The 25851-nt window shown below is 38.1% G+C and overlaps 1 protein-coding gene across 1 annotated transcript in view; it reads right to left on the bottom strand.

The window, feature by feature from the left end:
- LOC134749100 (ral GTPase-activating protein subunit beta) overlaps positions 1-25851 on the bottom strand; it is a 52124-nt gene that overhangs the window by 11584 nt on the left and 14689 nt on the right. The window contains exons 7-20 of the mRNA XM_063684004.1: positions 23963-24118; positions 23352-23447; positions 22428-22553; positions 21635-21712; positions 21156-21321; positions 19462-19671; positions 11747-11955; positions 9802-9879; positions 5431-5565; positions 4495-4716; positions 3645-3751; positions 2845-3010; positions 1802-1979; positions 446-575 (exon numbers count right to left, since the gene is read on the bottom strand). Of these exons, the coding sequence (XP_063540074.1) occupies positions 446-575; positions 1802-1979; positions 2845-3010; positions 3645-3751; positions 4495-4716; positions 5431-5565; positions 9802-9879; positions 11747-11955; positions 19462-19671; positions 21156-21321; positions 21635-21712; positions 22428-22553; positions 23352-23447; positions 23963-24118 (2057 nt within the window). The remainder of the gene's footprint in view (positions 1-445; positions 576-1801; positions 1980-2844; positions 3011-3644; positions 3752-4494; positions 4717-5430; positions 5566-9801; positions 9880-11746; positions 11956-19461; positions 19672-21155; positions 21322-21634; positions 21713-22427; positions 22554-23351; positions 23448-23962; positions 24119-25851) is intronic.

The raw sequence follows: 25851 nt of genomic DNA, 5'->3' as shown, positions 1-25851 counted from the left end.
TACGTAAGAATAAGTGACACTTACAAATTAAACCGCGCAATACAACCTGAAACCTAAATGTGGTATTTTCTATAAAAAAGGGACCTTATTGTCGATGGCGCTTACGCCATTATAAACGATGCTCCGATATAAAAACAATGCCGTGCGACGCTGTGCGGCGTAAGCGCCATCGACAATAAGGTCCCTTTTCATAGGAAATGCCCCAAATAGTCGCACGCTCTAGTCAGCGCATTTTTTGCAAACGCGAATAAACGTCCTGTAGGAATTTCGTCAAGAAACGACAGTATGGTGTACTTTAAATGAGAGTAGTTACAAGTTCTTAAAAGGTCGGCAACACACATGAGATACCCTTGATGGAGTCACAAGCGTCGCCAATTTCTATCCACCAGGCTGACTGTATTTTTGTAACTGAAGTGGCATAACAATAAAAGTGTATGTAACTTACCGCGTTATTTTCGCTCTCCTGAACGCGTTTCTCGACGGCGGCCTGTTGTTCCAACAGCTTGAATAGAGTGGGCGCCTCCGGGTCGTTCAGTTGGCGCAACACAGCTTCCAGGCTTGGGAATGCGCTGTCACTGTACCAAAAAAAAAAGAATAAAAAATTGAAATACAGTATCACTAAAAACTTTATAAAAAATCAATAATAAAAAATTTAATAAAAAAAAAAACACCAAAATAACTTAATTTTATTTAATATTGTCTTCGGTTATCGCGATAGTTACTCATGAAATAAAAATTAATTAATTAATTAATTATGTGTTAATTTCATTTCTTTTTAGGGTTCCGTACCCAAAGGGTAAAAACGGGACCCTATTACTAAGACTCCGCTGTCCGTCTGTCTGTCACCAGGCTGTATCTCATGAACCGTGATAGCTAGACAGTTGAAATTTTCACAGATGATGTATTCCTGTTGCCGCTATAACAACAAATACTAAAAAGTACGGAACCCTCGGTGGGCGAGTCCGACTCGCACTTGGCCGGTTTTTTTTAAGGGAACCGCCTTCAAAGAACCAATCCACTGAAAAGCACAAAATAATTTTATAGGTACCCCACCCCTATCCTTGTCCAGTTCCTATCCCGTCGTAAAGCAAATTTCTGCCATAAAGTAATTAATATCTAATAACAGTTTTAAATGATTCACGGTTAGTTTCACTAGACTTATATAGACCGGAAATCTAAATCTATATCCGATATCGGATCGGACAATGTGAAAACGTTCTTATTACGAAGACATAAGGTCCACTAATGTGTGACCTGGTGTAGTGTACTCACACGGCGCAGGGCGGGGGCGCGGGGGGCAGCGGACGGCAGGCGGGCGGGGCGCGCGGGGGCTGCTCCATGATGTCTACGGGTGCGTGTGACCTGGTGTAGTGTACTCACACGGCGCAGGGCGGGGGCGCGGGGGGCAGCGGGCGGCAGGCGGGCGGGGCGCGCGGGGGCGGCTCCATGATGTCTACGGGCGCGTGTGACCTGGTGTAGTGTACTCACACGGCGCAGGGCGGGGGCGCGGGGGGCAGCGGGCGGCAGGCGGGCGGGGCGCGCGGGGGCGGCTCCATGATGTCTACGGGTCCGTGTGACCTGGTGTAGTGTACTCACACCGCGCAGGGCGGGGGCGCGGGGGGCAGCGGGCGGGGCGCGCGGGGGCGGCTCCATGATGTCTACGGGTGCGTGTGACCTGGTGTAGTGTACTCACACGGCGCAGGGCGGGGGCGCGGGGGGCAGCGGGCGGCAGGCGGGCGGGGCGCGCGGGGGCGGCTCCATGATGTCTACGGGTGCGTGTGACCTGGTGTAGTGTACTCACACGGCGCAGGGCGGGGGCGCGGGGGGCAGCGGGCGGCAGGCGGGCGGGGCGCGCGGGGGCGGCTCCATGATGTCTACGGGCCGCGCGCACGCCGCGCCGCCGCCGCGAGCCCCTGAGCGGGGCGCGCCGCGGTTGCTCATGGACCAAGCGAAGCGGCCCCAGCCGCAGCGAATGATCACTATAGAGTGAAATAGTACATTACTATAGAGGCCGGAAAACGAAGGGTTGCAGGGCAAGTAGAAAAGGGATACGCGCCCGGCAACCCCGTTCTCGTCCGAAATTTGTGTAGTGCTCTTCTCAAATTTGAGATTTGGGAGTTAAAAAAAGTTCCGCATGGCAGTACAAAACTAGGATACTTAATCTGCCCAACCCTGCACGCAAAGAACTTGAAAAATATGTAATTTAATTAACTTTAATATCCTTATACCAATCCGGATCCGGTCAGGCTGGATTTTGGCCATAATCCGGCAGAATCAGTGCGGTTTGCAATCCTTGACAATGGTGTTCCGGACATTTTGGACGCGTGCGCGGAGCTGAAGCCAACACGTTGAGAGTGTTGAGACCCTTTTGACACTTTACAATACAATACAAATCCTCTTTATTGCACAACCTCAGAATAAATGTACATGGAAACGCAAATAATACATGAAGACAGAGGTAAACAACAGGCGGCCTTATCGCTAAAGAGCGATCTCTTCCAGACAACCTTTAGGTAGTGGAGAAATGACAAACAGAAATTAACTTTAATAAGATTTAAGGAGCACACCGAAAGGAGGCAGGGCCCGCCAGGGTATAAAGGCTATGGAGAGATTTGAGAGTTGATGGAATCTAAAATGAACTAGGCTATAGTTAGTTCCTACTTGTATATGTACTTGTATAATACTGCTGTAATTTAAGCTTTTACCTACTACGGTTTTTTTTTAATATACTGCGACAATAAATGACTTTATTTATTTAGGCTATTGGGTGAAAGCAATGGACTAAATACTAGGCTATGGGATATTATTACATTATTTATTATTACCCTGAATCTCCAGACTCACCAATAAGGGTAGGTTGCGGTTCCTGGCTGTTGGCTAGCGGTTCTTCCAACAACGACAGAAGAATATTGCCATCGGCGACGTAATGCCGCAGGCGACCGTGTCCCAACGCCGATAGCCACCGCTCGTCCAATCGGCACCAGCCGGTGCCTGGAGATTCGGATCCCACCTAAAAAACGCCTTGACTCTTTATCTTGGAAAATAAACTGATTAAAAAAATGCCATTAAATGCACACGTCAAGTGAACGGAGATAGAATCTTAGAAAATTGATATGAACGTATGTTCAAACATATACATATTACTGACTGTACTTAGCTTTGCCACCAAAAACGCCTTTAGTGAAGTCATAGCAATATGACAAGAATGGTCTAGGATAATAACAACATTTGATTCACTTGAACCGTTGATAGTTCATCTTACCTGTTCCGAAATGAGCATCAGTTGATAGTTCATCTTACCTGTTCCGAGATGGGCATCAGTTGATAGTTCATCTTACCTGTTCCGAAATGAGCATCAGTTGATAGTTCATCATACCTGTTCCGAAATAAGCATCAGTTGATAGTTCTCATCTTACCTGTTCCAAAATGAGCATCAGTTGACAGCTCGTCTTACCTGGTCCGAAATGAGCATCAGTTGATAGTTCATCTTACCTGTTCCGAAATGAGCATCAGTTGATAGTTCATCTTACCTGTTCCAAAATGAGCATCAGTTGATAGTTCGTCTTACCTGGTCCGAAATGAGCATCAGTTGATAGTTCATCTTACCTGTTCCGAAATGAGCATCAGTTGATAGTTCATCTTACCTGTTCCAAAATGAGCATCAGTAAGGATTCGGCTGCATCGCGCACTCTCATAGAAACAGGCTTTAGTTCCTTCTCATCTTTCATTTTTGGTTGCTCGCCAGATTTACCTAAAATTATATTAAGGAATGAATATTCCAGTAAACTGTTGCGAAGTTACCGATGATAACCTGCTGCTATGACTCATGTATCAAAAACGTGCTTTATAGAAGTGACTCTGATAGCCGACCTGTTTGACGGTCTAGCCCAGTTAATACGGCTTCCTTATCAAATTGTGTACCTAAAGAAGCCCATTTTATACAAGCGCGTAATTTGCGGAAGCTTTTCGTACGAGTTTATAAATGTAGTTGCGCTTGTGGTTGTTGTCAGGTTACCGAGGTTATAAGCATTTTATAAAAAGCGGACTGCAAGAAAGCAAGTGCCGAAACTAGTATTTAAATTATGAAGACTATCAATATCGAAACTCATGTTTAGGTACAGTCAGCAGCAGAACTTGCTAAGCGGGCGAGGTGTTCAAAATTACCTTGACACGCTCTTATTCTCTTAACAATAAAGTCGCGTTAAGATCATTTTGAACACCTGGCCCGCTTAGCAAGTTCTGCTGCTGTCTGTATTAGACTGCATATCGCACGAGCGTGAAGGCGGTACACTGGTGTAGTAGACAGTACTCACCCTGGCTCTTGGTGCCCGAGGTGCCCAGCTCCACCACCTCCATGAACGTGGCCAGGCAGTCCGGGTCGGCCAGCAGCGCGGGGCACAGCCAGGAGGCCAGGCAGGAGTACGCGGCCACCACGCACGAGTGGAGGTCGCGGGAATGTGAAGGCGGTACACTAGTGTGGTAGACAGTACTCACCCTGGCTCTTGGTGCCCGAGATGCCCAGCTCCACCACCTCCATGAGCGCGGCCAGGCAGTCCGGGTCGGCCAGCAGCGCGGGGCACAGCCAGGAGGCCAGGCAGGAGTACGCGGCCACCACGCACGAGTGGAGGTCGCGGGAATGGGCGGGAGGGGGGCGGCTGCATTGGATGCTGATGTAGTCGCAGATCCAGCGGACAGCGCGCTTGCGCTCTATCGCTTCTATCGTCAAAATATGTTTAGTCAGTCAAAGGAACACTAAGGACCAGTTGCACCATCGCCACTCAGTAGTAAACTATGAAACTAGTAAAATAAAATGGAACACGGTTTAGTGAAAACAATCCTAAGTGTTGCAAAATATTAGCCGCCTCTTTATCAGATGTAAAAGCGGCTAAAATATTCTGAGTTATTCATCGTCTTAGAATATTTGTGTAATTTAAAGCTTTTAATGACACAGACAATTCACTTACCAATTACAAAATCTAGTAAGCGTGAAAAATAGAAAACACTATATTCATATTATTTTCTTATATTATGTAATACTTCTGCTACTTTACCATGTTTTTATGTAAATTAAAAAACTCGCGCCTTTAGAATTTCAAAAGTTTTACTTAGTTTTTCACTACACTCCATCCTCCGTGACGTTGGATCACGGAGGATGGATTAAAACTGGGTCTCCAGCAAATTGAAATGATTTAAGGTACATATATCAATTTGTACAAGTATTAAAATCCTCTTACAATAACTAAGACATTTAAAACCTTCGCGCTTTGAACACATATTAAATCACCGTCAGTTAGCCGCGACCACGACCAGTGAAACCTGTGTCGAAACGTCGGTAAATAAAGGTAAGTACCTAACAAAATAAATTCGCGATAGACCTGATTATAAATGTGATTTAATAACTAAGACATCTTAGTCTTGTACAGAACATACCTGGTTTAGCAGAGTGAAGCTTAGCCAGGCCAGAGAGCAGTTCCAACGCGGCCAGCGACACCTGCAGGTCTCCCTTCCACGAGGAGATGAGGCGGTGGCACACTAAGTACGTGGCACGTACCACCAGTGCCGCACCTGACATTCCGATGAAAATCAACTATAGTTAGGCATCAGGAGTTGAATGGGAGTTGATATCACGCAGAAAACACGATGTCATGTAAGATACCTGTGCCTTACCTGCACGGTTCTTAATCTTGCCTACTTTAAAATGTTCATACTTTTATTAAATCAAACATATTAAAAGACAAATAAAAAATTAAAAAAACGATGGGCGCAGATACCTTAATTAAGGTGGTTCGATTTTCATACAAAATTCAATCTGCTTTAATTAAGGCACTACACACTATTACTACACAAATATTTGCTCATTTATCTACTTTCGAATATTCGTTTGCGCTAAATTAATAGAAAAACTTTGTTTCATACAGAAATCATACATAAATCAACGTAATTTTTTCATCAATTTTACGTATGTGTGTGTCACAAATGTCGTGTACAAATACGTTGCGTGCGGCGTTGCCACTCTATGACGTTGGCGACGTTGCCTGGCCGACCTGGCAGGATTTGCAGTGCCGTCATGTTTAGTGCATTTTTATTTGACAGTGTTGACACTGACACATAGGGTCATGTTTATTGTGACATCAATTTGTTTGTATAAACTGAAAATGATAGCAACGTCTAAATCAAGTTACAAAAATCATCGGTGTTCTGGTCCGCGAAAATACAGAAAAATTCAGACTCAATTGAAGCGGAATTCATGATGGTGAAGTTCCGTAAGGTAGGTACAGTTTCATTCCTTCATTGTACATTGTAATTTTCTCGTGCCGATCTTTTTAGAAAATAATTCTCACTTCTTCCGTAATATAAGCAGTGAACAATACCTATATAATGTAATTATTACTGTTTTGGTTGCCGAATAGTCAATGTGTCACTAACTCTAGGTTTTTTTTAGGTATTGTGCAAAATGAAGAGGCATTCTTGGAAATAAAATGTTTTCCTTCATTAGCCAGAAAAAATCAGGACATCCTCACTGCAATAAAGTAAAATAAAACATTTCCTGGGGATGACAATTATGGAATTTTGTCTATGAATGAAAAACACAATTATTACTAGGTAAGTAAATGATAACTTTATTAGAATCCATATTGTTGCATCATCTTTCTTCCTATAACATTAGAGATTTTGTGCTATCATGATATTATTTTTCTTTCAGGTACAGGGACAACTACGGATAACAAATATGAAAAAATGTTATTTCATTTGTTGTGTGAATCCATCTACACCAACAAGACATCCACTGCTGGACATAGGCCTCCCCAGGGATCTCCACAACGACTGGTCTTGCAAGACCGGCCAAAATATCGAGAAATAAATAATATAAATAAACATGATAAATATCCCGTTTTCTATAATAGTCATAATTAGAAGGCCATGCAATGTTGTTACTCACTGTACCTACTTGAATCAAAAAAAAAAATATATAAAAAAAGTTTTAATTTTATTTTACAAATACTACTTTATTATTAGTACATTACGATACAAGTGCGAAAAGTAGGAAATTGGCAACGAGTGGCGATAAATTGAAACACGACCGAAGGAAGTGTTTTAATCGACACGAGTTGCGAATTACCTTTTCGCACGTGTATTGTACAACGTTTTACAGTACATAATTATGGCCCTTTACATTTTCGACATATGCACGTATTGTACTAATTACCGCACTAGGGCGGTAACGTATATGTAGCACCATATGTACTAAAAAGTATTTTACAGTACATATGGTGCAACTTTCTCGCCCTAGTGCGTAAAGAGCACTTTTCATGCATATGTCGAAAGTTTAAAGGGCCATATGTACTGTAAAACGTTGTACGATACACGTGCGAATAGGTAATTTGCAACTCGTGTCGATTTAAAACACTCTCTGCGGTCGTGGTTTAATCTGTCGCCACTCGTTTCGAATTTTCTCTTTTCCGCACTTGTATCGTAAATAACTATTTCAAACTGCAAGGGTACGATGATAGATCTCAATTCAATATAATTTTGCAACATTTGGCATTAATAGGTTATAAATTGTATGGAGATGAAATCTATCATCGTACCCTTCTAGTTTGAAAAATACTATAGAGGCTGGGCAGTAAGGGATTGCTTTACTTGTAGAACTATATTTAGCGCTTTAAAAAAAACTGATACCTGACACTTACAAACCTGGACTTCCTTGGGCTAGTGCTACTAAGAATCGTCAGTATTCTCCATCCTTTCTGAGTTGGAAGAACCCAAAAAGGTGAGATTTGTGAAAGTCAGGTTTTCAATATATGTGGCGTTTTCAACCAAACGGGTACCTACTTATTGTTGTCATATTTCCATAAAGCTTCAAAATGAAATCAACCTAATCGACAACCGACAATGTGCTACCTTTTAGTTCAAAACGTCACATATTTTTATAAAACGTTATAAACTAATTTATTAATAATACTGAATATCTGGGAGAAAAAGAAAACATAAGTAAAAACTCAAAAATGCTCGTTTTCCCAGAGATAAGACCTAGCTAGATCGAACCCCTTACAGCAAATTTCATCGAAATCGTTAGAGCCGTTTCCGATATCACTGAAATATATTTCGGTTATATCGGAATCGGACAAGAATTCGAAGAATAAAAGGTATACGAAACATAAGATAACACAAAAAGGACAAAAAAAAGTACTCCTGACGTACCAGTCTCGAACCCGAATCCTCTTGCACGTATTTCCACGAACAAACCGCAACGCCATTGCAGCATACTTACACTGCATGAAATTGTCTACTACAAGCATCACGGAAACACTGTTTGCATGTGTGAGTAATAGTAGGAAATAGCATGACAGAAACACTCTGTCGACTTTAAAAGTGTTTTTTGCACTAATGAAGTATTCAATGTTTATTATAGTAGTTCAATATTTATGTAAAGAGTGCGCTAAACATACTTTTAAGTATACAGATACCAACACTATTCCACAAAAAAATAAAACCTTAAAATTTGCAAAAGTGACGCCATCTAGCGGGGTTTAAGCTTTGGGTAACCTAGTCGAACCACCTTAAAGCGAGATTATTTATCTGTAACAGCTACATGCGTTTCAAATTGCTTGTTTTTATTTACCATATCATACGAGTATCATATCATCATTTATTCATAGAACATAATATTTCACAAGTCAAATAAGGTACATATATAGACAATATTTACTAATATTAGGTAGGTAAGTATTTAACAGGTACATAAGTACTAATTTATTTCTGCATGCATGGCATTATTTTCCAAGTACAGGATTAAAAAACAGATTCGTAACTTAGATTTAAAAATTTGAGTCACTACACGCCTCGACAAATAATCAAACATTTAGTTACGTAACTTTATAAGAGTGTGTAATCTTTATCTATCTATGTAAGGTTATGATTATGATAATAACTACGTGAAAATGTCATCACCCCCTAAAATTTGTATACAGTTTCTAAATAAATTAGACATATTATTTACTCAAGAAACACCAAATTGCATTCAAACTATTACATTCGTGAATACACGGCATTTAAATCATTCTTACCTAATAAAATATGCAGTATAACTTAGAAGATAGTAATTTCTTATATCAATAACAAGCAACAAGCAAGCAATGATAACAACAAAAAATATACACGAAATGTGAAATGTAATGTTCACGAAACTTGTCAAGAAAAGTTCGTTAATTTACGATCAACGTTTGATTATACAGATAATATATACAGGTATAATTTTCATTTCTTTAGCAACTAAACGAAGTCTATCGAATCTATGAATGGAAATTAGGAATTAGGTATTCTTTGTTCATAGTTTATACAAAGATATAATCCGACGCGTAAATTAGAGACAAATGTTGTAGTTTTGACACTTGAAGTAAATAGCAGTAAGGGCACTGTACGTTTCGCGGTAACTACTGTAACTAGGTTGTCATGCGCTAACATTTAACAGTCCAATTACCTAAAATAAAACCATCAAACATCATCATCTACTTCATCTGTCAAATGTCAATATTTTAATTGCTATAATTGACACTATGCGTATTCATTTGCGTATTTAGAGAAAATTTTGCTTATCTGTATAATCACACATGGCCCTTAACACATGCAGTATAAAGGGCCACCCCACACTGACGTCTTTTGAGCGTCGGCTTCCAGTCAGCGCTATGGAAAACGGCGTCGCTGCGCAGTTGCGCCAACGTTGCGTCGAGTAGCAGCTATAGAGTAGACTTGACGCCAATGCTTAGAAGACGCTAGTGTCGGGTGGCTTAAAGAGTTTACCGAAAAGCGGCGACGCCGAGTCGAGGTCGGTGACGAGGTCGTCCAGCGAGGGCTCCGCCGCGCCGCCGTCGGAGCGCGCTAGCGGAGTGAAGGGCGGTGACAACACAATGGTGGTAACGTAAAATAAATGGGATAAACTGATCCGAGGAATCCGACGATTATAGACAGACAAGGTCAATAGATTTTTGTGTTATAGTACCATTTTCACTAGGCTATGGCCAGCGAGTCGTATTAGGAAAAAAGCAGTATCTAATTTAAGAAAAAAACCTTACCTGACAATATGGAATGAAATGAAAACTTAAAAAGATAGTTTATTTCATGGACAGAACTGGTTAACCCTTTTAGACTTTATATTAGGTATACGGCTAAAAGTCAATCTCGTCTTTTTGTATTTCTTTCTTATGCAGAATTTTTAGGACTATATATTTATTCGTATGGCATTATGATTTATGAGTCGTTCTACAGTTATGTTTATTAATTTACAAATTCACTACCAGGACTATATAGATGCGATGTGGCTTGAATCGTGTATTATTTAAATCTGGTCCGTTAAAGCGTAAAATTAGCTTGTGACACGACTCGCTGGCCAGGCTTTACTGAAAGCTAGCCGCAATTTCTTTTTGCGATAATAGACTAAAAGAATGATGCCCATAATTCCATACATTTCCATGTTATGCAGGATGTTTCATTTCCTATAGTTATAAAACTAGAATGGTAACGTTATTAGGATTTTTATCACATAAAAGACATTTAAGTTATTTGTCGGTTTCCTCAGGCTAGCAATATCGTCAGTAGTGACGTACGCATTTGCGTTAAGTCTCATTTTGTATGGGATTTTGCATTTCCAAAACGTCCCGCTTGGCGCGCTGTTTAAAATCTCATACAAAATGAGACTCTACGCAAACGCGTACGTTCGTCACGGCATCGAATGAACACTAGGGGGTCTGTACTCAACTTTGCTACAAAATAAAGTTGAATTTTAAGAAATTCTAAAGTAGGTAACTCAAACATCCACAAGAATGAAGTTTGTTGTTTGTTTTCTTTATTAATTTGATTTACCTATTTCTGACGATATCACAGGCTGAAAACATTGTTAAAGAATGGTAGAATAACGCACTGGTTTTTTAGAGACCTAAAAATCACAGTGCGCCTACTGATTTCACAGTGTTTACTTAGATTTTGAAAAGTGGCTTATGGTGTAGCAGTAAAATGTAAGATGATTAAACCATCAGGTGATAACAAAACTCACCAATTACTATCACAAGTTTACAGCCACAGTGAACCGTGCTAGTATCAAAATAAGGATAATTTTAGTTCAATACTTTTTTTGCAATTAGTGAGTTTTGGTTGTCACATGATTATTTAGCGTGTAGGTATAGCTAAAAGGTAGGTAGCTCTTGTAGCTCTTTATGTATTTACAACAAGACTGATTGTGATTGATAATAAGATAATATTCAATGAAAGAGCAACGTAAATTAGCGTGTGGTACTGGAATAATTTTACTTATTAATCTGAATTTATTTCTTAATTTTTGAGATAATATTTGGCCAAAGAAAGTTAAAAAAGAGTGTGTTAAAATGAAAGAATAAATTGTGATGTCAAAATAACATTTCCAACAGATGGCGTTAATATCAATTGGAAGTGCTTTTTTCGCAATTTTTCTTTGAATACAAAATGTATCTCTAATAAAATAATAAGCTACCGTTGCATTCAAATTTAGCTAGCGTTCCATTCGCAAACTATTGGCGAAAAATCGCTAACTGCTCGCATGTATCCTTGACAATAGAAGCGTGTTCAGATAATTGTGAGCACCTTGGCCGCTCCGATATATATGATGGTGACTGTACCATTCAACACAGTGCGAGCATTCGCCAGATCTGATCGCAACTTCATCGCAAAATATCGCCAAAAATACCAGGAACATATAACACATAGGTAACCTTACCTTTATAATCCGTGCTGTGCGACATAGTCGAGCCAGGCGGCGCGCTGTGCGCCTTGCTCGCCGTCGATACCTGCGCGTTATGCCTCACACACAGGTACAAAGCGCTTAGCAAAGGTACTGCTAGTGCGTCTGACGTTTCCACTTGGACTGCAGTTACGCAGATTAGGGAGATCTTGCCGCGGGCATAGTCGCCTAGTGTCATGCCGGCGCTGTAATAGACCGATAGTGGGACCATATTTTTGACCTTAAAGTTATGATAATTCTAAAGAAGGAAAAGTGATGCTTATATGGCAGGGGACATGTTTTTTAGCATATTTGTAATTTAAGACGAAAAGTTAGAACGAGCGTTAGGTATAAATTAGGTATTTATATATTTTGATGGATGCTTTTTGAATATTGAATTAAAGTGCAAAGTTTAAGCTTCATCGTTTAAATTATGTATGACTCTTTAAACTGTTACATTTTTAGAAAAAAATTTAACGTGCTTCTTTGTCAAACTAAAATTAGCTTATTATTTTGTCGATATTGAATTAAAGTTTTAAAAATCCACAATAATATCTCTAAATTCTTAAGTTAATAGACAAAGCCGAAAAATTAGAAAAATAGGATTGCTGCTTAAATTTTAATATGCGTTTTTTGTCCTGTAAGGCCCAATATTGAATTAAAGTCTATAAAGATAAGTTTCATACTATAGAATAATATATGCAACCATATTATGAAAAGTAAGAAATTTCTGTGTGTAGCTTCCATTGTTATAGCCAAATCTATTTAAAAAGGCGCGAAATTCATACATACGCCGCGCTGGTCCGTCAAGGTGCCGGCGCGGCACGCGGGAGCCTATCGTAGCATTCGTATCTATCTATACCTATAGGTACCTCGCCCGGTCGCCCCACCCCCCGCTCAGCTTCGTAAGCGCTGCTTGACTTTTCTTGTCATTCATTAGTTTGTTTACCGTGCACATAAATTAGATGCCGATATTACGTAAAATTAATGTAATTATGACTTCAAAATGAGTACAAAATGTTTGTTATGTGGACTGATTATTTGTAGTTACTTAGTGGTCCGAGAGCTGACATTTTGAGAGTAGACATTTTGGAGTAGGTCCTTGAGGCAAGCTGAAAATTTGCCTGATACTTCTCCTATCATACCCTAACTCAGCACTGGAGGTCTGGCTGCAGGGTAGCGGGGCTAAATCAACCCTTATATTTTTTAAGATTTTTTAGGGCTCCAAAAAAGTTCGTGAGGCAATCTGTAATTTTTACAGGTTGAAGTTAAGTATCTAAATAGTCACAAAAAAATAAGCCTGAACATTTGGTCGGGTCTTTGACCTTGCCAGAAGATCTAAAAAGTAACGTATGGCACTTACTCGTACGTAAAATTAAGTTTGTCTACTATAGTAATTGTATGCATTACAAAGTTATTTTTGTAGTACAGTAAATTAAAGACTACTAGTTAGGATGTACAGTCAGCAATACTATTCGCTTAGCACCGTTGCATACAAACTTCTTTACAGGGGTGGTATCTTTTCTCTGCAGCTGACTGTACAATGTGATTGTAACTATGACGATGGTGTATATTTATGATGTATGTTATTTATTGTGTTTTTTGTATGTTACTTAAGGGCTTCTGTTAAGGGAACGACAATTTGATTATTTTTGCGCTACAACGCACGGTTTAGGAGATACAGCCCTGTAAATATTTTTTCCTTTTTTTTTCTATTTGTTTTTTTTTAATGTTTATTAAGGGTCCACTGCAGGCGAACGAAAATGTTTATTATTTTGCGCTACGGCACACGGTTTAGGAGATACAGAATTATAAAGGTTTTTTGTGGTTTTTTTTTTAAATATATTAATTAAGGGTTTCTTAGTGGAACGAAAATTTGATTTTTTTTGCGCTCCGTCGCACGGTTTAGGAGATACAGCCCTCTAAAAAAATTTTGTTTTTCTTTTCTTTTTAAATGTTAATTAAGTTGAATGAAAATTTTATTATTTTACGCTACGACGCTATTATTAAATTATGTTAGATTTTGAAATTTTTATATTAAATATATCTACTTATATATAAAGTTGAAGTTTGGTTATTGAATTTTATATTATATAAATATACAAAAAAAGAAATATAGGGCTGTATCTCCTAACCCGTCCGTCGTAGCGCAAAAATAATAAAATTTTCGTTCCCCTTTAAAAACACTTTTAATATACAAAAAACACAATGAAACACAATAAGAAAAAAAAACTCTACACGGCTGTATCTCCTAAGCCGAGCGTCGTAATATTAAAAAAAAACAAACAAAAATACCAAAAAAATCTTTATAAGGCTGTATCTCTGAACCGTGGGTCGTAGAGTAAAATAATAAAATTTTCGTTCAACTTAATTAACATTTAAAAAGAAAAGAAAAAAAACAGGAATTTTTTTTTTAGAGGGCTGTATTTCCTAAACCGTGCGTTGTAGCGCAAAAATAATCTAATTTTCGTTCCCCTTTGAGAAACCCCTAAGTAACATACAGAAAACACAATGAAAAACTAAAAAGAAAAACAAAGAAAAAATCTTTATAGGGTTGTATCTCCTAAACCGTGCGACGGAGCGCAAAAATAATCAAATTTTCGTTCCACTAAGAAACCCTTAAGTAATATATTTAAAAAAACACAGAAAATCTTTATAAGGCTGTATCTCCTAAACCGTGCATCGTAGCGCAAAATAATAAAATGTTCGTTCCATTGCAGTGGACCCTTAGTTAACATTTAAAAAAAAAACAAAAAAAAACAGAAATAGTACATTTCGATGCTAGTGCGGAAAGTATGTCATACTTTACATACTTTCGGAGAATGACATTTCCGCACGTGTATCGAACGACGTTTTTTAATACCGTTGCGAAAAAATAAGAAAAACAACAAGTAAGGAATTCGGAACTTTTATATTATTAATTCTGTGACATTATTGACATTAGACTTATATTGACCGGGATATAGACCGTGATTACCTTTTGTATTATTTGTGAGCTCCCGATATTTCAAAACCACCGTGAATCATTCAAAACTCTAATTATTGACATTGACATTATGAAGAGGTGTTTTTATAGCTTTTATTCGACTAGAATGGATTTTGTTATTATTATAGAACCCACTTCATACAACATTATACACATTGTATTGTTTTAGAAATTTAAAACATTGTACTATTATTACCTAAATATCGTTATTAACGATTATTTCAATACTCAATACTCAGTAATCAACATAAAAACCTACTGTTAAAGTAAGAATACGAAAAATATACATATTTCATATTTTATTACTTACCTCTTCATCATTATAACACGTCTATTTTTTTTATATATTGAATATTGAAAAACCGTTCTTAATAAGTTGTCTGAATAGAACGGAACGCCTGTCAAAGGAGAGGCGTTTTTTTATTTCTGCTTTAAATTTCCAGTCAACATTCGATATTGTTTTTATAAATGTACGATACACAAATAATCGTAATTAACGATATTTGGGTAATAATAGTACAATGTTTTATATGTACAATTGTCTTATAGAACATGCATTTAAAAAAAAATCTTTCATTGAAGTGGGTTCAATAATAATAACACCCAGCTAAAAAAACACCTCTTCATAATGTCAATGTCAATGATGTCACAGAATTAATAATATAAAAGTTTCGAATTCCTTACTTGTTGTTTTTCTTATTTTTTCGCAACTGTATTGAAAAACGTCGTTCGATACACGTGCGGAAATGTCTAATAATGACATACTTTCCGCACTAGCATCGAAATGTCCTATTACAGGGCTGTATCTCGTAAACCGTGCGTTGTAGCGCAAAACTAATCTAATGTTCGTTACCCTTTGAGAAACCCGTAAGTAACATTCAAAAAACATAATCGAACAACAAAGAAGAAAACAAAAAATAAAAAATCTTTATAGGGTTGTATCTCCTAAACCGTGCGTTGTAGCGAACAATAATCTAATTTTCGTTCCCCTTTGAAAAGCCCCTAAGTAACATACAAAACACACAATGAAAAACTAAAAAGAAAACAAACAAAGAAAAAAATGTTTATAAGGTTGTATCTCCTAAACCGTGCGTCGGAGTGAAGAGCAAAAATAATTAAATTTTCGTTCCACTTTAAGAAACCCTTATTAATATTTAAAAGATACAACCCTATAAAGATGTTTTAATTTTTTGTTTTCTTTTTTGTTTTTCATTGTATTTTTTGAATGTTACTTACGGGTTTCTCAAACGAGAACGAAAATTAGATTATTTTTACGCTTCAACGCACGGTTTAGGAGAGACAGCCCTGTAAAGATATTTTTCTGTTTTTTTTTTTGTTTTTTTTTATGTTAACTAAGGGTCCACTGCAATGAAACGAAAATTTTATTATTTTGCGCTACGATGCACGGTTTAGGAGATACAGCCTTATAAAGATTTTTTTTTAAATATTCTTAAAGTGGAATGAAATTTTGATTATTTTTGCGCTACGACGCACGGTTTAGGAGTTACAGCCGTGTAAATATTTTTTTTCGTTTTTTTTTTTGTTTTTCTCATATTAAAAAAGGGTTTCTTAGAGGCAAAGAGGATATAATAAGATAGAGTGGTACTGTCATAGTAAATTTTGTAACCGCTTTAAATTCACTGCCATCTATCGACATACTTTAAAACTAAAAATGAAGATTTATAAAAATACGCTAAAATGTATTTAAATATGGATAAATGATTTTTTTATTTGCATTAATTATTTTTATATGATTTTGACCCATGTTCTTTCACTGATATGCGTTAAAATTATAAATAACAAACGAAACCGTCAACGCAATCTATACGAGAGTAAGCCAAAACTAGTGGCGCCCTCTGATCGAGAATCAAATTTTCGTGATTTTCGAGGCACGTTTTTTCCTTAGACTGTATCCATCTATTACGGAGTTATATCTATCTTTGTTAGAGGGGAACGAACATTTTACTTTTTTTGCGCTCCGACGCACGGTTTAGGAGATACAGCCCTATAAAAAGATTGTTTTCTTTGTTTTTTTCTTTTATGTTTTCATTGTGTTTTTTGTATGTTACTTAGGGGCTTCTGATAGGGGAACGAAAATTTGATTATTTTTGCGCTATAACGAACGGTTTAGGAGATACAGCCCTGTAAATATTTTTTCTGTTTTTTTTTCTTTCTTTTTTTTAAAATGTTTATTAAGGGTCCACTGCAGGCGGACGAAAATGTTATTATTTTGCGCTACGGCGCACGGTTTAGGAGATTAAGCCTTATACGGATTTTTTGTGTTTTTTTTTTATACCTATATTAATTAAGGGTTTCTTAAAGTGGAACGAAAATTTGATTATTTTTGCGCTCCGTCGCACGATTTAGGAGATTTAACCCTATAAAGATTTTTTCTTTGTTTTTCATTGTGTTTTTTGTATGTTAATTAGAGGTTTCTCAAAGGGGAACGAAAACTAGATTATTTTTGCGCTACGACGCACGGTTCAGGAGATACAGCCTTATAAAGATTTTTTCGTTTTTTTTTGTTTTTTTTTAAATATTAATTGAGGGTTTCTTAAAGTGGATCGAAAATTTGATGATTGTTTTTGTGCTACGACGCGCGGTTTAGGAGATACAGCCGTGTAAAGATTTTTTTTTCTTTTTGTGTTTCATTGTACGACCGGTCTGGCCTAGTGGGTGACCCTGCCTGTGAAGCCGATGGTCCTGGGTTCGAATTCCGGTAGGGGCATTTATTTGTGTGATGAACACAGATATTTGTTCCTGAGTCATGGGTGTTTTCTATGTATTTGTATATTATATATATCGTTGTCTGAGTACCCATAACACAAGCCTTCTTGAGCTTACTGTGGGACTGTCAATCTGTGTAAGAATGTCCTATAATATTTATTTATTTATTTATTGTGTTTTTTGTATATTGAAAGAGGGGAACGAAATTTTTTTTATTTTTGCGCTGCGACGGACGGTTTAGGAGATACAGCCCTATATATATTTTTTTGTTTATTGTTGTTTTTTTTGTATGTTATATAATATAAAATTCCATAACCAAAATTCAAATTTTTATATAAGTAGATATACTCAATATAAAAATTTCAAAATCTAACATAATTTTTAATAGAAATGTCCTCATACATCATAAATATACACCATCCTCATAGTTACAATCACATTGTACAGTTAGCTGCAGAGAAAAGATACCACCCCTGTATAGGTTTGTATGCAAAGGTGCTAAGCGAATAGTATTGCTGACTGTACATCCTACCTAGTGGTCTTTAATTTACTACAAAAATAACTTTGTAATGCATACACTTTGTTTAGTAGACAAACATAATTTTGCGTGCAAAAATAACTGCGATGCATACGCTTTGTATAGTAGAGAAACTTAATTTTGTGTGCAAAGATAACTTTGTAATGCATACAATTTGTATAGTAAACAAACTTAATTTTGCGTGCAAGTAAGTGCCATACTTTTTAGATCGCCTGGCAAGGTTAAAGACACGACACGACCAAATGTTCTGGTTTATTATTTTTATGACTATTTAGATACTTAATTTTAACCTGTTAAAAATACAGATTGCTTTTAGAACATTTTTTTGAATTTTGTGAAATATTATTTTGCACGCGTCTAGCAAGGTTAGGTTACCCGCTAGCCCGTTGATCTATATACCGTTGATCTACCATATCAATACCGTTTGATCGCTGCCTCGGCGGCGCACAGCGCGGCGCGCGCGAACATGCCGCGCGTTTGAAATGTAACGTAATTATAAGCACGGAATGCATACGTATCAGTATTTAGTGACGCACAAATTTTATATTTTTAATCTTTTGTGTGGGAACTAAGATCATTGTCATGACCGTTTAATATTAACTCTACAAACTTTAATTCAATATTGGCTATACTGCTTAACCAGAAATCAATATCTAGAGAAGCACATTGTCTACATTTCTAATTTTTTACAAGTATAATAAGCTGATCCATAATATCGTAATTTTGCAATATCAGCTACTCTAATTATTTATTTACAAAATAATTCATGTTTTTAAGTTCACCAGAAAGCACATGTTCCAGATTTCTAAAAACCGAATATTGTGTATAAATTAAAGTGGTATTGAATATGTTAAAGTTTTTTGTAAATTTAATTTTATATTTACAAAGTTATTAGCAGAAATTAAAATATTTCAATATATCCGAACGCTCACCCTAAAAATTTCTAACTTTTTACGAAAGTCTTATTTAACATGCTAACAATGACATATCGAAAAAGAAAAAACTTTAATATTATCAAAACCCATTTTTGTTCCACCGCTGGTCTATAATGGAAAGTGAGTTGTAGTTGGTGGTGATAAGGTTCAGAATTGTACGGTTAACGTCAAAAATATGTTTACAGACTGTAAATTACAGTTTTGCACCTTGCTCCTAATAGTGACAAATGAAAACATATCTTTGACGTCGACTGTATCACTCGAATGTCAGTATAGATATGTAAGAAAAAAAATCCTTAGAATGCCATAACCAAGCGAAACTCGAAACCAAAAGTGACAAAATGTGTGCGCTTAAATTCGCTTTGAGCAGCTCTCAGAACTGAAAATTCATAAATTTATTCTGCAAGTCGTTTATTCGCAAGCCATATCTTTTGTCTTTGGATATTTTTTAACCTTCTCATATTTTACCGTCGTAATCATCGAGACGGATACCAGGATAACATAACTATGTAAGAGTTTCACTTACTATTCATTGCACCCGGGGAACTCCGGAACCGGCAGCCCCTTATAATGGTGCGGAAAAGCGACCAGAGACAACAACGCACTGATGGCAGCCTTGCGCAGCTCTCGCTTGTCTATGGAACCGCATTCCAGTTTAGGCTCTCGCTCTGTTAGGATGTGCTCTAGTGCTGTGATGAAGTCAGGAACTAACACTAATACGCCGTCTAGGTCCAATCTGTAAGTGAAATGTGTAGTTACTTTATCAATAGCGACTTTATACAAGGTTTAATAAGAATGAAATTCAAAAGCTAGACCATGTAACTTCGCCGACATAGTCTTGTTCCTCAACTCCGAGAGAAGACCTTAGCAACGCAAGCCTCGAGGTTGGACTGAAGATGAATATGTCAAAAACCAAGGTCATGACTAACAGCACAAAACGTAGGATTGAGATAAACGGAGAACACATCGCGTATGTCCAAGAATACCTTTATCTTGGCCAAATAGTCTCTTTCCAGGCGCGACAGGACAAAGAAGTCCAAAGACGCACCGAAAACGCCTGGAAGAGCTATTGGTCAATGAAACACCTGATGAAGGGAGACCTACCTCTGTCACTCAAGCGTAAGCTTATGGACATGTGCGTACATCCAGTTCTCACCTACGGTGCTCAGACCTGGTCCTTGACGGAAGCTCAGAAGTTCAAACTCGGGGTTTGCCAGAGAGCTATGGAGCGCAGCATATTAGGTGTAAAATTAAGGGATCGAGTCCGAAACACCACGCTGCGCTCTAAGACTCAAATAATAGACGTAGCTCGGAAAGCGGCCAAGTTGAAATGGGACTGGGCTGGTCATGTCTGCCGAATGCCGGATGACTTGTGGGCCAAGTTAACCACGGAGTGGGAGCCCCACGAGACTAACCGGGGATCCGGCAGACCTCGTCGGCGATGGCGGGATAACTTGGACTCCTTCTTGACAGGCTGGCCAGATATAGCATTAAACAGAGACGAGTGGAAAAAGAGGGGGGAGGCCTTTGCCCAGCAGTGGGACACAGTGGGCTCTGAATAAATAATAATAAATATAAATAATAAATGTAAAACCCTTTTTATGTGCAATTAAATGATTATGATTATGAAATGAGAGATCACCTGAATAATTCAGAGGAACTTCCGCGAAAAACGAAAATCTAAATTTCTTTATCTGCCTCCCTATCGCTCGAATGCGCAAGAGCAATAGCGTGGCAAACTCAGAACAAAAATGAGACTCTATGAGGCAAGCATTAAGATTCAAACTTGTTTACCTGAATATAAGAGGTGCATTGAGTACTACAGCGGGCACAGTAGGCGGGTCTCTCAGCCCGCGGCGAATGGCGGCGTAGCAACATGACAGTTGATATAAACCGGGACTCTATGGCTTGTGCAATAAGGTTCAAACTAGTTTACCTGAATATATCAGGCGCATTGAGTACTACAGCGGGCGCAGTAGGCGGGTCTGTCAACTCGCGGCGAACGGCGGCGTAGCAACATGACAGTTCACATAAACCGCGACTCTATGGCTTGTGCAATAAAGTTCAAACTAGTTTACCTGAATATATCAGGCGCATTGAGTACTACAGCGGGCGGAGTAGGCGGGTCTCTCAACCCGCGGCGAACGGCGGCGTAGCAACATGACAGTTCACATAAACCGCGACTCTATGGCTTGTGCAATAAAATTCAAACTAGTTTACCTGAATATATCAGGCGCATTGAGTACTACAGCGGGCGCAGTAGGCGGGTCTCTCAGCCCGCGGTGAATGGCGGCGTAGCAACGAGCTAGGTATTGTGCTGAAACTTCTTCGCGACACTGCTTGGAGCAAAGTACGCGACATAAGGCGCCTAGGGCTTCGGCGCGACCTACAAAAGGATAGGTATTAGGTATGGTTAAAATTACTCCTTTTCGCTATACGTTCCTGGTACTTTTGGAGTTAAAGCCAGTTAAGCTGTAAACTTGCTTATTTAAGAATGCTAGGAGGAGCAATCGAATTTTTTAACTTTACTTGATATTGATTTGAGAAAAAAGTTTGGCATCGCTGAGAGAAGTTCCCAAGCGATTAAGTAAATAAGGCACTAAGAGCTGTACGTAAGAGCGGGTACGGTTTTGTTTAAAAAAGTCACCTGCAATGAGTTCATTCTAGTTTATTTTTTTGGGCCTATTTATGTATGTTACCTGGTTGGTAAGCTGCCATATTCAGCTTGCTTGTGGCATCCGACAAAGATGGCGGTGGTGGAGTGCCGTCGGCTCGTTCTAAAAATAAACATTTTATTATATATATATATATTCAACCAGATAAAACTCTATAATCGCTTCACAAAGCTCCATTTTTCTATTTCACCCTTGATTGAATTACACTAGAACCTCTACCTACTCTTCCGACCACGCTAAGTTTGCACCGAATTGGCACTCATGGCATTGACAATGTTTGACCGCGCCATCGCAAAAACGTAAAAATTGGCGGACGTCTTAGCGAGGATCCGGATCATCCGAAGTAATTGGGGGCGAGAGTAGTTAGTTCAGATAATCGAAATGTGAGTTTTTTTCCACAAAAACTTGTAACTTACAATTCTTTGCTATACTTTTTTTTAGAAAATGAATTAAGCTTGTATTACAACCTAGAAGCTTTCATAATAAAAACCGGCCAAGTGCGAGTCGGACTCGCGTACGAAGGGTTCCGTACCGTTACGCAAAAAACGGCAAAAAAATCAAGTTTGTTGTATGGGAGCCCCCTTTAAAAAAAAATTCTGTTTTTAGTATTTATTGTTATAGCGGCAACAGATACATCATCTGTGAAAATTTCAACTTTCTAGCTATCACGGTTCATGAGATACAGCCTGGTGACAGACAGACAGACAGACAGGCAGCGGAGTCTTAGTAATAGGGTCCCGTTTTTACCCTTTGGGTACGGAACCCTAAAAAGTGCTGTAGTGTACTGATCATTACTGCAACATAATAGAATGATTACGTTGGTTGTTGTAGGAAGGCGTAGTTCCGATGAGTGCCGCTTCAAACAGCCACTCGCCGAACAAATGGAAGATGGAGTTCACTTTCGGACGCAGTGGAGTCAGGGGCGGCTTCTCCGAATCACACACTGGAAAAAAACCTCACCATTAGATTAGTTTTTTTTTGCGATTCCTTGATGTGAAGAAATTGGTTTGAGACCCCTATGCCATCCACGCGATTCCTTTTAAGAACATTAAGAGGAAAGGGGACAATCGATTCTCCATGCAAACGTAGTCCTCATATTATGAAAAATATTTTCACTCAATTTCATGTATTTTAAAGACAGCTATGCCTGCTCGTTTGACTAATTTGAAAGAAGGTATGGAGATAGTTTTAGGCCCGGGAGTGGACATAGGATATTTCTTATTAATAGGGATTCATCATCATTATTTATTCATGAACAAATATTAATTGTGTATGAAATATAAAACTATACCAAAATTCTTTACATTACTGCGGAATGGAGTATCGAGACAAACCATTCTGGTTTAATGATGCTTTCTATTAAATATCATGTAAAATTTTGTGATTTATCTCTAATAAATAAATAATAGCTATTTATGCAACAAGTGCGGAAAGTGTATGATTTCCGAGAAGGAATACGAGTCGGAAATCATCTTTACGCACATACAATGTTTTACTATGCATTGTGCGAGTAAATAAAAAAACATATAATGGCAAATAAGTTTAATTATTAAAAAATTGAAAACAAAAAGCACTAATGCGGAAAAGTAGTATTTTCCGCATGATATGGCTCCTTAGGAAACGCACTTTTCGAGCACATGCATTGTAAAATAATAATAAAAACAAATAAAATTAACAATTATCTTTAAAAACTAAAATACTAAAAGTAAGCCATGGAATAAGGTAAACCAGGGTAACATACCTTGCGAGATGATAGAGTTAGGTGGCGTAGTAGGCGCCACGCTGGCAGGCCTGCTGCCGGCCCCCGTCAGGCCAATTAACGACGACCGCGGAGTACCTACACACAATAACAACCGTTAGAATACAATACACTTACTTCACTGGCTCATCGTAAAAAGAGGGTGCTACTTTAATTTAATTAACAATTGTACAAAAAAGCATAAGTATGAACTACGTGAACCCGAAATGTGCAAACCAAACAATGTACAACACAATACGTTCACAACCAAAACTTTAAACTCAATTTGTGCAAAACCAAAAAAAAGAAATACTTACCTTTTTAATGAAGACTATTTTGTCATACGCTTAATGTGACAACGACGACGAGGCGAGACGTATTTTAAAGTGATTGGTTCTTACCAATCTGGAGCTTGTAAAATTGTACCTTGAGTGGCAGCCGGAAAAGGCCCCTAACATAGGCCGCCCAGCTGTTCATTTACCTACCGGACATATCTAGGTAAGGAACTCTGCTGATATGATGGTAGCCTGGTCACAGCAGTGTATACCTCTCCCAGCTATCGCGCTCTCTCGGAAGCCAGTGTCGTAGTGTGCGACAGTTATAGCAGTGTATACCTTTCTCGGTCTTGTCCCTGGCCTTGCCGGCCACGCTGTAGGACTTGGCGAGGCGGCGGTGCGCGGGGGGCGTGTCCCCCTCCTCTACGACGCTGGAGCCGCTGACTCCCGCCTCCCACCACCGCTCCGAGCCCCGCCCTGTGCCCAATACCGTGCCTCAACAATCTCAACACCCTAATCTTAAGATGGTGTATGAATTGATGTTCTTTTATTTTGACAAAGAAAGATCCGTTTCCCATCATTCCCATTTAAAATTATATTAGACATATTATATTCAGGGAAATACAATTTTCAACGAAATAAAAACCTTTCGGTGAAATGAAATTTTATGTAAGAAGGGATTTTTTATGAAATTGTATGAATTCAATGAAACCACATAAAATGAACACAATCTTACCCTTAAAGTCTAGGATCAACCAATTTGTGTCAATAAAACTTTTTATAAAATCATTTTAGTCATTTTTATGAAACTGTCAAGAAAGGTTAGCCTTTAGACATTGACAGAATGTCTAGAACAGCATAATGAAATATAACAAATTCTAAGTAGTCTAGTTTTATGTGATGTTATTCTGGTTCAATATAAATATTCATTCATTCATTCAATATAATATTAAAAAACCGAATGTTGTGAAAATTTAAGAAGGAATTTGGATAGTACAACTTTATTTTCTAACTTATTGTATTTTATTATAAATGATTTACAGACACAATAAATCCCATATGAAATTACGAGACTTAGCTGCAAAAGTAAGTTATTTTGTATTTATACCGCTACAGTGCTATCATGAAAATATGTGCCATAGCGATTGAACTAACCAGTAGAACATCAGCTTCAAAATAATAAAAATACTACTTATAGATGGTTTCATATCTTGTCGTGCCTGTGACAACTGTCAATCTGGTTTGTTACGTTTCGAACATGGAGGGCATGGAGACTATATAAAGGAGCCAAATCTCTATGTATGAGAAGTGTCCATCAAAAAACAGTAATTAGGCGGCGCCGAATACACCGAAATACTACCAAAAACAACCTACGTAATTTGGTCGGGTTATTTGTTGCCTTATATGGTTCACTGTGATGGTTCATGTTATACTCATGTCCCAGAGCCTAACTAGCGCCACCGGAGAGATTAGGAACTATTATTTAAAGCTGAAAGCGGTCACTTTTGCAACAATTTTGCCATAAGAGATTGGCATCCTTTCTATACCATCCATAATGGAGGTACCTATTAGTACCTATTAGTTTTGAAGTGACAAATTGTACCACAGTGATAGCTGTCACAGGCGCGGTAAGAACTGAAATGAAATATACAATAGACAAGAATCCCCAAAAACAATACAATGAAAATCAACAATCCCACGGAATATAAAACAGTCTCATCCCATCACCCAAACCCAACTCACACAATTAAAGCCTCAGAATAGCAAAGAAATTGAACACAAGAGAATTGCCGTTATATTGCTCTTGAAAGAAATTATGTTTCTTATTGGCGTTTCTAATGGTGACTTTAATCCTCGCACACCGCTGCACTACCACACTTAGTACCAATCCTTTTACATGTTTTATAATGGGTAAAAGTATCTAGGCAAGTAACAATTTAGTGCAAGTAATGTAAAGACAAGCACTTCTACTGCAAGCAATTCTCTTGTATTCAAATATATGTAATTCACTGATCCATATTTCAAAATCATCTTAGTAAAAGAATTTGTTGCTCATTTAGACGGTGCGAGAATTCACATGCAACTTGGGACATGGTTTAAATGAGCCTTTCGTAAATTTACAGGATAAATGCGAAATATGTAATATAAATCAAAGGGTTCTGGAAGAGAATACCTTCCAAAGAAAAAAGATAAAAGAAGGCTTAGGGCCAGTTGCAACAACGCCACGT

This window comes from Cydia strobilella, chromosome 17 (assembly GCF_947568885.1).
Source record: "Cydia strobilella chromosome 17, ilCydStro3.1, whole genome shotgun sequence".
Lineage (NCBI taxonomy): Eukaryota > Metazoa > Arthropoda > Insecta > Lepidoptera > Tortricidae > Cydia > Cydia strobilella.
Note: the sequence above shows the minus strand (reverse complement) of the source record. Positions and strands in the feature narration are given on the sequence as shown.